Genomic DNA, 13,155 nt, shown 5'->3' with positions numbered 1-13,155 from the left:
TTTTTTTTGAGAAATAGGGTAGAATATGATTTTAATTTGATTGATACAAGGTCTCAATTCTCTCTCTCTCTCTCTGTCTCTCTCTCTCTCTGTCTCTCTCTCTCTCTAGTTTTTCATTAATACCCAACAAAGTTGTTTAATTTTTTACTGAAGTTAATGGATTTTATGGATCTTTCAAATTTTATGGCTTGTAAACATTTAACATGATCTGAGTTTTAACTTTATCCTCCTCTCCACATCACAGCCTCATCTCCAAACCTCTCTCTATAAATACTCATAGTATTGACTTCCCTCTCATTCCCACAAAGGCAACATGGCCATCTCTTCCGCTTGGCTATTCTTCTTCTTATGTTCTCTCTTTCTCAGCCATGGTGTTCTTGAGCTTGAAGCTTCACACCATTTTGACCCAAACCTTCAAGTTTCTTCAACTACTCCTCCTGAATATCAACCATATAGAACTTCTTATCACTTCCAACCCCCCAAAAATTGGATCAATGGTATTAATTTCTTTCACCAACTTTGTGTCTCTTTTTCTTATCTTCCTCTCATTTTTTATACTTTCATATTTCTTATTATAACTTTTTTTTCATTCTTTGTTTTTTCCCTTTTAATGTGTTCTGATGGTGAAATGGACAAATGGGTGTTTTTGGATATGCAGATCCTAATGGTTAGTTCTTCTCTCTGACTTGGTTTCCTCCTACTTTTAATCCCATTTCAAATAAAAATAAAAATAAAAATTTGTCACTCTAGTTTAGAAACGAATAAAGATGGCCTCTTCATAAATACTGAAGAACCAATCTAAAATAAACATGAATGTAACCATGCAAAATAAAATAAAATAAAATACAACAATACTAGTGAGTGTTTGCATGAATAGTTTTGTAGTATAATTATTCTGGAAAATGCTTTGAGGGTGCCTCCTTTGTTTTATTATGTACTTTGGAAAAGAAAAAAAGGATATATTTCATTTCATATGATTAATGTCTATGACTCTATATACAGGACCAATGGTTTATAAGGGAATTTACCACTTGATGTACCAATACAACCCCGAAGGTACAGCTTGGGGCAACATTGTCTGGGCTCACTCAACATCAACGGATTTAGTGAACTGGACCCCACATGATCCAATCATCTACCCATCTCAGCCGTCTGATATCAACGGTTGCTGGTCGGGTTCCACCACAATCATGCCCAGCGGCACACCAGTGATTCTCTACACAGGAATCAACCCCAAGCAGGAACAAGTCCAAAATTTGGCCATGCCCAAAAACCTTTCTGACCCATACCTAACAGAATGGGTTAAGTCACCAAAGAATCCAGTAATTTCACCTTCTCCAGAGAACCATATCAATGCAAGCTCATTCAGGGACCCAAGCACTGCTTGGTTAGGCTCTGATGGGACTTGGAGAGTGGTGATTGGAAGCAAAACGGACCGTAGGGGATTAGCAATTTTATATAGGAGCAAAGATATCGTTACTTGGATTTTATCCCAGCACCCACTTCATTCAGTTGAAGGCAATGGAATGTGGGAGTGTCCTGATTTTTTCCCAGTTTCGATTGATTCCAATCGTGGTGTTGACACATCAACTCTTGGTCCTAAAGTTAAACATGTGCTCAAGGTGAGCTTGGATGATACTAAATATGAATACTACACCATTGGAACTTATGACCTTGACAAGGATATCTATATTCCGAATATTGGATCCGTGGAAAGTGATTTGGGCTTGAGGTATGATTATGGGAAATTTTATGCTTCAAAAACTTTCTTTGATAGTTTGAAAAATAGAAGAATCTTGTGGGGATGGCTAAACGAGTCTTCGATTCCTGACGATGATAGAAAGAAGGGATGGGCTGGAGTTCAGGTAATTACTTGTGTACTATTGCTTTAATAAATTTATAGTAAAAGTCTAAGCCTACCAACTTTTACAAGATTATTTGATCCTTAAAAATAGAAATAAAAGACTTTTACAATATTATGTTATGTAAGGCTGTCTGGGATGGGTTTGTGCCCATCTTAAAACTGACCTGACCACTTCGGGTCTCCAAAATCTAGACCAGCCGCCAACCAATAAAAATGGTTGGTTCAAGCGTGTTAGATCTCGATCGATGGTCGGTCAAAGTCGGGGAAGAAGGATATAGCCAAAATGCGCTGGAATTGGCCGAAATTCACCAAATTTGGCCAACATATGGCAAGATCTCAAAGAAAACTTACTGGACCTCGAAGAGATCTCGATGGGTCTTGATGAGATCTAGTCATGATCTCAAAAAGATCTCAATGGATCTTGACATATCTGGCAACAAATTACCAGAAACTCCTCTTACCTTCAAAAATTAACATGATTCTGATGTATAAGCTGGTCGAGTCAGTTGGAATAAGATTTTGAAGAGAAGCTCTGTTAACTGGCCCACCAGTCTTGGTTACTAGAGGTTGAGATCCACTGCTGACTATCACCGGTGTCGGGTCGTCTGGTATTTGAGTATGAATCGGACGGTTGCATCGAGTGGACAACCCTAATGTTATGGTTAATGGCATTATGGCACAATAGAAATTGTTTGATTTAAGGTCTTTTGGGGGCACATTTTGCAGGCAATTCCAAGGACTCTTTGGCTGGATAAATCCGGAAAACAATTAGTGCAATGGCCCATTACAGAAATTGAAATGCTGCGAGGACAACAAGTCAACCTACCTCAGCAAGTGCTTAAAGGAGGATTAGCTCTTGAAGTTTCTGGTGTCACAGCAGCACAGGTATTTTATTTTTTGGGTAAATTATATTTTCTGTATGGGGCCAGTTTGATTTCGTTCCATTAAATATATGGTTAGTTCAATTTTGATCTCTTAAATATGGAGCTGGTTCAATTTTAGTCCCTTAAATGTACATTTTCTCTGATTATATTCCTAAAAAATGAGTGTCTCAACATCCCGTTAATCCAATAAATAGAAAAATAGATGAAGGCACCAAATTAATTTCTTTTAAAAAAAAATTTTCAAAGAACAAATCTCCATTTTTAAATTTAAGGTACCAAAGTCAGAGTTATACTAATAGATTTCAGGCACAAAAAGTCAGTACAAGTCACTTGTAACTTACAAAGCATATTGCTTATTAGTTATTACTTTTCCTATCTATTATTCTTTTTGTTTTCTGTTCTTATCTTTTACAGGCAGATGTTGTGATTTCATTCAAAGCAAGTGACTTAGAGAAAGCAGAAGTGCTAGACCCAAGTTGGACCAATCCACAAGTACTTTGTAAACAAAAAAGTGCATCAGTAAGAGGGAGTCTTGGGCCATTCGGGCTGCTAGTTTTGGCTTCAAAGGGCTTGCAAGAAGTCACTGCAGTGTTCTATAGAATATTCAAAGGTCAAAACAAATATGTGGTGCTTATGTGCAGTGACCAAAGCAGGTGTCCCTCAAAGCTCTATCTTTTTTAAGCCATCATAATCTTTCCAAACTTCAAAGATTCGAACTCACAATTCTCTGGTTGACAGGTCCTCCTTAAATGATAGTACTGATAAAGCCAATTATGGGGCTTTTCTGGATGTGGACCCCGTTCATGAGGAACTGTCACTTAGAAGCTTGGTAAGTTGCTATGAAATTTATAAATTATGTTTAGTTTTCTATATGTTTAAGTGAAAGTCAACCTATCTGAATGATCATTTCCCCCTTACATCGCATTTCTGGGAAGCAGAACTGCACCATGTGTAAAAAGTCTATCCCACCAAAGTTTTTATCAAACACTTCAAGATCTGGTCATTTTCCTAAAATTCTTGCCCACCAAAGCTTATTCACAAAATGCAGCCACAGTGCCTTTGTTTTTTTCCTGTATATATATTTTTGAATCGGTCTCAAATTATAATTCATTACGTTTTTTTATAAATGTATAAATAAAACCATATTCATTAGAACCTCGTAAATTAATTGATACTTTTAATATTTTAAATAAAGAATAGTGTCTATTACACACATTACTTATTACACACAACATACATATATTCTAGTTCAAAAAATAAATTTTGTACGTATTATATGCAACAATATGTGTAAACTAACAATCCCCCTTCCTCTCTCAAATATTAAATCCGTTTTGAGACGTCTATATATGTGATTTCTGTCCCTCTTCCATGCAACTGACCAAAAAAAAAAAAAAAAAAGGTCTTACAGATTTTGACCACCAAACATGGATGAAGCCTGTTTGATAAAGGAGTCACTAGTCCCACACCCCACAATTGTTAACCTGCATGAGCAATATTCTTGCAGTTTCAAACCGATAAGGCAATAATGGCATTCATACGTACTATACTAACTTTATAGTTTCCTAAGTCCTTATATGACCTACGCTGATTCTTCCTTTTACCCATTTCATCATTGTCTTTTTGACTCAATGCATTTGATGTTTATCCTTTAACACAGATTGATCATTCAATTGTGGAGAGCTTTGGTGGAGGAGGAAAATCTGTTATCGCAGCTAGAGTTTACCCTACATTGGCAATTGATGGACAAGCCCAATTGCAGGTCTTCAATAATGGAACTGAGAATGTTCAGATCACAAGTATGAGTGCTTGGAGCATGAAGAAAGCCCTAATCAATTAAAAGTTGACACTAAAATAGGGAGTGTGATTTCTGTATCACCCACAATATTATTTGAAAGCAATAATTACTTAATCAAATATGGCTCCATGCATCACTCTTAATATTTTATCACTTTTGTGGGGGTCAAAAACAATGAGACCAAAATAAAAGGTCCAATGCTCTTAATCGTCATAACTAATTTATACAAAACTGGAGGGTAAACCACAATGGGAAGACTAAATAGATAAAATCTGAAATTGAAATGAACTCTTTTCGTATTAATTAAGCTAAATAGACTTTTGCTGAGGTATACAACAGTTTACAAATTTAGAGTACTCTCAAAGCTAAAAATTCCTATCTTTCCTCTCTGTTTTTCCTCCTCCCTCCTTCAATGGGAATGTCCCCTTTATAGTCCCAGCTATTCTCCCTTCTGGTAGCGGAATACCATACTGGATGTCAGAGAATTGAATATTTGTCCCATTAGACATTTCCCTCCTTCCTTTTCATTATGGAAGAAGACTGACTTTGAGGTGAATATAATGTTCAGGCTGCTCATTCATCATTTAATGTAACTGGCATCAGGCAGGAACACTTATTAACGCAGAAGTGACTATCACTTTGGGCTGTGTACCACCTTTTCAGGATCCTCAGCACTTCTTCTGGGTAATGCCTTCCTCCTCGGCCGTACCGATCATTGACAATCCTCAGCTTATTTTAGCAGGAAGATCCAAGTTTAGCCTTATGTCCTCTGGACTCCCTCCATGGGATCTGGGACTGGCCCAGATCCTCAAATCGTTGCTCTAATCCAGCTTCTTCAGCCTAAGGCTTATACGAGGGAATCACCCCCCTACACCTTTATATAATTGAGCATCTCATCTTACTTTTCATTTATTACGTTCATATTTTAATTCATAATGTTAAAGACATCAGTACAAGTTCAATTCTACATGTACCTTGCACAACTTGTATTAATATAGTACAATACGCCTAAATAAAACTACACCCTAGAGTCAGTTGATTAGTGTTAATCTCTCTATAAAACACCCCTTGTTGGGATTCATAAAGAAAAGAAAAAGAAATTACAACTCAAAATTAATATAATATGATGAGGATAAAATTAGTCAAGCAAGAGTGACGGTCCAAGCTGGACAAGCGTGACGGGATGAAGCTATACCGAGGGCATTTCTCCAAGGCTGACGGAGGAATATAGGAAGAACACATAAAACTGGGCATCCTGAAGAGTGACGGAGGTAAAATTGGGTAGACGGGATAAAATTGGGCAGACGGGATAGACTTGGGCAGACGGGGTTAACCTAAGCTGACGGTGTCAGTCTACAAATTGATTGATCTGCGTGTTTACATATATAAATAAAATAACTCGCCTCCCCACGTTTCAAGGAACCTAGAGACTCCTATATGGAAAGAATCCCGTAAAATACGCTCAAGAAGACTCCTATAAGGAAAAGACTTCTACTCCAAGGAAGAGAGGTCAACCATCTACTACTATAAAAACTCAAGCACCCTCACAAAAGGAGGTACGCATAATTTACCCTCTCTAGCACTCTAGAGCAGTGAGAATATTTTCTAACTTGACCTTCGGAGGGTGTTTGGCCGGTACCACACCGGTACTCTCTGCTAGGTTATTCCTTTTCGTTGTGCAGGTGCCATTTGATCGTACGAGGAACGTGTGAACTCATTGGTGGTACTATTTCCGGCATCATCATAATACATACCCAAGGAACCCGACCATGTCAGATCCGAATGGTCACAGGCAAACTTAAACGGTGTATTGTGTAGACCTTGAGTTAAAAGGCTTTAAAAATTATACATTTTGGGCCGGATTTCAGGTGAGACAAAATCTCACCCATTTAACTCAATTTTTCTAAAACATGGTTATTTAATTTATATCTTCCAAACATCATGCTTAGGGTTGTCCACGGGTCGGGTTTGTGCCCAACCCAAACTTGACCTGAATGCAGCAGGTGGGGAAAATTTTAACCCGCAACCGAGCCGAATAGAGTTTCAAATCTGCTAGTTCAAGTCGTATCGGTTTCAGGTTCATATCAGTCGGTTTTGGGTTTGCTACAGTGGAGCGAAATCTAGCTAGATTTTGACCGAAATATTGCTAGATCTCGTCAAATCTGGCCAGATCTAACGAATTATGACTAATATTTCCTCTGAATCTATAAAGATCAGGCCGAGATCTTGATGGATTTGTCGAGATCTAACCGAAATCTCCCTATATCGTCAGACTAAAAGTTTGGGCTTACCGATTTTTGGCTGAAACTTGTGATTTCCGACAGGGGAAGAACAACTCATCAAGCGGGTTGGGTACATCGGTTTCTCAGACAGCCGACCTGCAACTCGAATCGACAGTCTCAGGTCCTAGCGCCAACAACCCACATCCAACTGAAACAAAGCTTTGATCGGGCGATTTTCAGGTGAAGAGCTTCGGGTCTAGGCGAGTCGTGGATAGCCCTAATCATGCTTTGCTTCCTATATCAACCCATTGTAGATTGTCTTACTATCAACTTAACAAGCTAATTTTACCCTAATCAAGTTTTATAAACTCTTTTCACTTTTTCCTTTGCTCTCACACAGTTACTTATTCAAATTCTAAATCCATCTCTCTCGAAAATCCCTTTATCAATTTCTAGTTTTTTTTCTTCTTGCTAAGGAAATTGCCAGCTTAATTTCAATATTGAAAAGAAAAGGAAAAATAACCAACTCTATCTGATTGCTCACCAGTAAGTGACCCACAAACAAAGTCACCTAACTCATCGATCAACATTAGTCGGTTGGGCTTTTCCTTCACCCAATAAGATTGGGTTAAAGTTATACCTGGTATAACTTTAAACAATGTTACACTATTTAATATTTTTTTAATGACGTAAATGCACTTTTGGTCTCTACATTTTGATCATATTTCTATTTTGGTCCCTACATTTTTATTTTACCATTTTTAGTCCCTATTTTGAAAAACGTCATCCATTTCAGTCCCTACTGTCAGTTTCCTAACGAAAATATCCTATGTGACTAATGGTGTGCACTGCTGGCTATTAAAATAATATTTTAAAAAACTTATTTAACATTTCAAAATGCCATGTCAATAATTTTACATTTAAAAAAAAGCCACATCAGATAAAACCATTAAAAAAAAATTCTAACCTTCTTATTTTAAAAAAATAAAATAAAAGAAATTTTTTTTTTTTTTTTTTGGGAAGAACATGAAGAACCCAGAACATGTGTTCTTTTGTTCTTCATTTTCTCCCCAGCAAACCTTGCCTAGAAAATTAAAAAATCAATATTTTTTTTTTCTCTTTTCTTGTATTTCCTTAGCAACAAAACCCATAAAATCACTCAAATTAGATTTACAAACATAAAGGCATGCCCACAGATTTACAAAACACAAAGAAATTCAACAATTACTCAGTCGATTCTTTCACATCTCATTACAAACACAGACCTTCAAAGATTCAAAACACCTTCTACAAACCCAAAGTACTGACACACCTTCATCCAAATTTACAGACCCAAGCAAACCCAATCTAACCGTCTAGATCGAAGATGGAGAAAGGGGATAGATCTGACTTCTAAGTATGTTCAAATCAAGGAGAGAGAACTAGGCATGATTGTGGTTGGCCATGGAGGCTCGAGTTGGAGGAGAGATGGCCATGGAGGCGCTGTCACTGGTTTTGCGTTGCGCCACAACTAGCCATACCACCACCAGTAACCGATCCCAACATCTTTCTCTAACCCCGATCTAGCTGATCTCAACCTCTCCCTATCTCTAACCCAGATCAAACCCATCGCACCTGATTTCACAAACCTCACCACCAGCGACTTCATCGTTTCGACGATGGATTTAAAGAAAGAGCTTGCCTTTAGTCAGAGAGAGAGAGCTTGAGAGATTCCAATTGTTCTTGGAGATTTTGGGGAGGAAGAATTTGGAAAAAATGAGTTGGGTCAAATAGATTATTGATTGGAAACTTTTTTTTTTTTTTTTTATGTCATTGTTGACTGGAAATATGAGATTGAGTTTTAATGTTTTGTTTGGTTATTTTTTCAATTTTAATTTAAATTAATAAATTATAAGTTTTTTGTTTTTGGCTTTTTTTTATTTAAATTGCTTACTAGGCATTTTTGAATGCTAAATAAGTTTTTTTAAATATTATTTTAATGGTCACGTTAGCATTTATGGTGCCAACAGTGCACACCGTTAGCCACGTAGGATATTTCTGTTAGGGAACTGATAGTAGAGATTGAAATGGATGGCGTTTTTCAAAATAAGGACTAAAAGTGGTAAAATAAAAATGTAAGGACCAAAATAAAATAGGGTTAAAATGTAAGGACCAAAAGTGTATTTATGCCTTTTTTCCCTTCTTTTGTCAGTCCACGAGGCTATAAAAAGAGAGAAAGGGGCGGCTATCTAGCGGGAGTCGTTTCGGTTGTATGCCACGAGGTCCCTATGGACAAGGGGACAAGTGAATCATCGCTTTTGGGCGCAAGCAGCCTTCTACCATCCATCCCATTGCATTCCATTGTCTCGTATTGTACTGTACCGTATCAGACCAGATACATATATTGAGTGAGAGAAAGGGAGAAAATTCTAATTATATATTCTTCATTTTTATATTGATAGGGATCCCCATTCATTCCTAGATTCCCGTCACTACAGATTGATTGTCCCTACCTGCGTAAATGCACTTTTAGTCCTTACGTTTTGGAGTCATTTCTATTTTGGTCCCTACATTTTATTTTTACCACTTTTAGTCCCTAAACCAATTAACGCTTGACATTTAGGTCCTTTCCATCACTCAACTAACGGCAAAAGCTGACGTGTCAAACGAAACACCCTGTTGACTTACGCTGATATGGCAATTAAAATATTATTAAAAAATTTAAAAAAAAAACCTTAAATCTAATTTAATTTTAAAAAAATATATTACTTATCATTATTAATTTTCATAAGAACATTAAAACTTGTTCTTCCCAATCAAACCCAGCAACAAGAACTTAAACCGGATTACAAGAACACAAACCCAAATTACAAGAACACAAACCCAGCAACCAATAACTCAAACCCAGATTACAATAACACAAACGAAAAAAGAAAAAAAAAACAGAGATCAAACACAAACACAGACCTAGATCACAACAACACAAATGAAAAAAAGGAAACAGAGATAAAAAATTTTCTTGATGTTCTTCAACTTGTTCTTCATTTAACAGCTTGTTCTTCCCAAATCAAACCTAGAATCCAAGAACTCAAACCCATCACAAGAACACCAAAGAAAAGAAAAAACAAATTATCATCTCTCACTCTTTCATTGATGAACCCGAGTTCTCCCATTCATTCCCAACAAGAACAACTCTCTCGGTCTCAAGACCCAAACAACATGACCACTCAAAATCAAGATCAACTCTCAAGGTCTCAAGACCCAAGACGAACCCCAGCAAAACCCAACAAGACCCAAACAGAATGACCGATCTGAAGAAGAGCGCCGCCGCTTCGGTGGTGGAGGTGGACTCGCTAGGATCAGAAGAAGAGCGCCACCGCAAGATCCATCCCTATCCACCAAAACCCCAAGCCGCCACTCCAAAATCACCCTAAGCCGCCATCCTTATCTTCTTTGCCTTTGCCCACTACCGTTCACCAACGCCGCCACCTTAGGTAGTAGCTCCCAGACCTACACCTCCCTCGCTAATTCTCTCGCCTTCGCCCACTCTCTCTTTTTTGTCTAATCTAAAGGGCCAGTAAGAGAGGAAAAGAAAGCCCACTCTCTCTCTTCACGATCTAATATGAAGGGTCAATAAGAGAGGTAAAGAGAGAGGGTGAGTTAAAGAGAGAGTCTGAACTTAAACCAGTTTGGAGAGAAAGGGCTTGAGACAATTTTGATCTATATTGCCAGTGGGTTGGGATTTTGATCTAGGTTTGTGGGGTTTCAAAAGTTATTTTTTTTATTATTATTATTATTTTTTTAATCTTGTGTCTAAAAACTGGTATATTTAATTTTGTGGAAAGAGAGAAGAAGGAATTAATAGAGTCGCAAAGTGGGAAGAAGAAGAAAAAAAAAAAAAAAAAAAAAAAAACTAGGCACAAACAAAATAGATCTAAGTTCCACCATTTTTTTTTTTTTAATTATGTTTTTTTGTTTTTTATAATTTTTAAAATTTATCAATTTATTTTTTAAGGTTAGATGCTTATGTGGAAGCTGACGTGGATGCTGATGTAGCATTTTTAATATTATTTTAATGGACACATCAGCATTTACTGTGTCAATAGGTTGTTCCGTTTGCCACGTTAGCTTTTGCCGTTAGTGGAGTGACGGAAATGACCTAAATGTCAAGCGTTAATTGGTTTAGGGACTAAAAGTGGTAAAAATAAAATGTAGGGACCAAAATAGAAATGACTCCAAAACGTAGGGACTAAAAGTGCATTTACGCCTACAAAATTTCAAGATAATCGAAAAGTAATAGCTATGGAATCAATCAATTGTTTAAATTTAAGTTTTTGTAATTTAAAAAAATGCATAAAAGTTGAGTTTATAGATTGAATAGTAAATAAAATCCAATTGACAAGAAAATTTGTATGAATATTAAAAATATATAGAACATTTAATGTAATGGTGGAATGTTTAAAATATGAATTCAATAACTAGTTATTAGATGATATAACATTACTTAAAAGTTAGATTAGGTGTAACTTTAAGCAATATTACATCACCTAATAACTTGTTATAGAATTCATATTTGAAATTTTCATCGTTGAATTACATATTTTATATGTTCTTAACATTCATACCAATTTTCATGTTAATTGGATTTTACTTACTATTCAATCCATAAACTCGCCTTTTATGCATTATTTTAAACTACAAAAATTTAAATTTAAACAATTAATTGATGACATAACCATTAATATTTAATCATCTTGAAGTTTTGCATGCATGAAAAATGTACAAAGATAATATAATCCAATGAATGATTTGCATATTGGATGTGTGTGTGTGTATATATATATATATATATATATAAATAATTAAATTAACATTGTTCCTTATAGACATGGCAAAACGGGTTAGAAAATTCTGACCTGACCCGACCTGAAAAATACCTGACCCGAACCCGATTTTTTTGACCCGTAGCAAAAACGGGTTGACCCGTGACCCGACCCGGGTTTTTTGCAGGTCAACCCGACTCGACCGGCGACCCGACCCGAACCATTTTTTTAAAACTTTTTTTTTGGTAAAAAAAGAGTAAAATTAAGATAATATTGGTTTAATTGTTTATTGTGAGTTTTAAGGAAACAATTGATACATTTACATAACTGCATGCAAATTAATTGAAAGATAAATGCATGTGGTTGAGCATTCTGTAATGAGTAAAGATTTTTAGATATCAAATAGCAAAATACATGCCAAGATAATCTGTAGAGTTAAAAATATAGATTTAAAATTGTTGACATGTGTAAGAAACATTCACAAGTGTGAAAATAGTAAAGCCAAAATATCAAATTAACATAAATTATGAATGCTTAGACCTATTTTTTAACAATTTATGTTCAAAATAAATGGTTTTTCAAAATAACTTATGATATTTCCTAGAGTATGTATTGCTTAACAATGATATGATATTCATAAAAAATACCAAGTATAAATAAGTAAGCAATCAAACTTTAATGTATATCTCAAATTGAAATAGAGTGTCAACCACAATTAATAATAAATTATAAAATTAATTTTCAAGATTGTAAATTTCTTATATGTTTTTATTCTTTATCAAATGAGTTATCCAATAAATCATTTGTAATTTTGTTTTATGTTTTGGGATGTTGATATTGTGTAGAAATAAAACTTATGTATTTGTTTTACTTATTTTTATGTTATTTTGTTTTAGATAGCAATGTTAGGATTTGTGAAATTTTAAAATTATTGAATAAGTATTGTGGGGCCCAATAATTTAAGGGTCAGGCCCAGTTGCTCTTGGAAAATCCGAAGGCCCAAGCCGAGGAGAGCTGTGGCCCAAGCTCTACAATACAGAGCACAAAACAGTTTTAGGAGGCAGCCGAGGACAATTCAGTCCTCGGCAGATCCAGAATCCCACCGGAATAAAGGGGTAAAACTGGTATAGGAACGAATTTGTAAGGAGATCCAAAATATCTTGGGGGAAGTTATCCTTACTACCCTTCCAGATAAGACTCTGCACCTAACAGAGCCGTACTCTGCAGCCTTATCAACCATCCCCAACAATTCTGGGATTAGACTGATGGGACAAATATCAGTCTTGTAAAGATTGACCCTACACGTGGACGAAGGACAGTTAACGCAGATGAGTATAAAAGAAGAAAGTAAGTAAATCGAAAGGGGACTCCCATTCCACCTCCAAAAAAAAGGGAGACGATCTGGGGAGAACATCTCAACAACACCTGAGATTACAGAAAAAACCCATCGTCGGGTAACCGGGGTAAGACCCTAATGGTCCTCGGATCAAGTCCGGGGAGGCCCATCCCATAGGATGCGATGCCGTAGGGCTTAAACGTTCAAGCCCAAATCCTTTTTCTACACGAATTCCTCTAAAACCAGGAC

At 36.2% G+C, this 13,155-nt stretch overlaps 1 protein-coding gene across 1 annotated transcript; it reads left to right on the top strand.

The window, feature by feature from the left end:
* Positions 1-313: 313 nt before the first annotated feature.
* Positions 314-4,633, top strand: LOC115992358 (fructan 6-exohydrolase-like). The gene is made up of 7 exons (XM_031116539.1): positions 314-497; positions 659-667; positions 1,003-1,865; positions 2,591-2,749; positions 3,163-3,401; positions 3,487-3,577; positions 4,409-4,633. The coding sequence occupies exons 1-7, from the start codon at positions 314-316 to the stop codon at positions 4,586-4,588; spliced, it is 1,725 nt and encodes a 574-aa protein (XP_030972399.1). The 3' UTR covers positions 4,589-4,633.
* The last annotated feature ends 8,522 nt before the right edge of the window (positions 4,634-13,155 follow it).

This window comes from Quercus lobata, chromosome 5, assembly GCF_001633185.2.
Source record: "Quercus lobata isolate SW786 chromosome 5, ValleyOak3.0 Primary Assembly, whole genome shotgun sequence".
In the NCBI taxonomy this organism is placed as follows: domain Eukaryota; kingdom Viridiplantae; phylum Streptophyta; class Magnoliopsida; order Fagales; family Fagaceae; genus Quercus; species Quercus lobata.
This window is presented reverse-complemented; position numbering and strand designations above follow the sequence as displayed.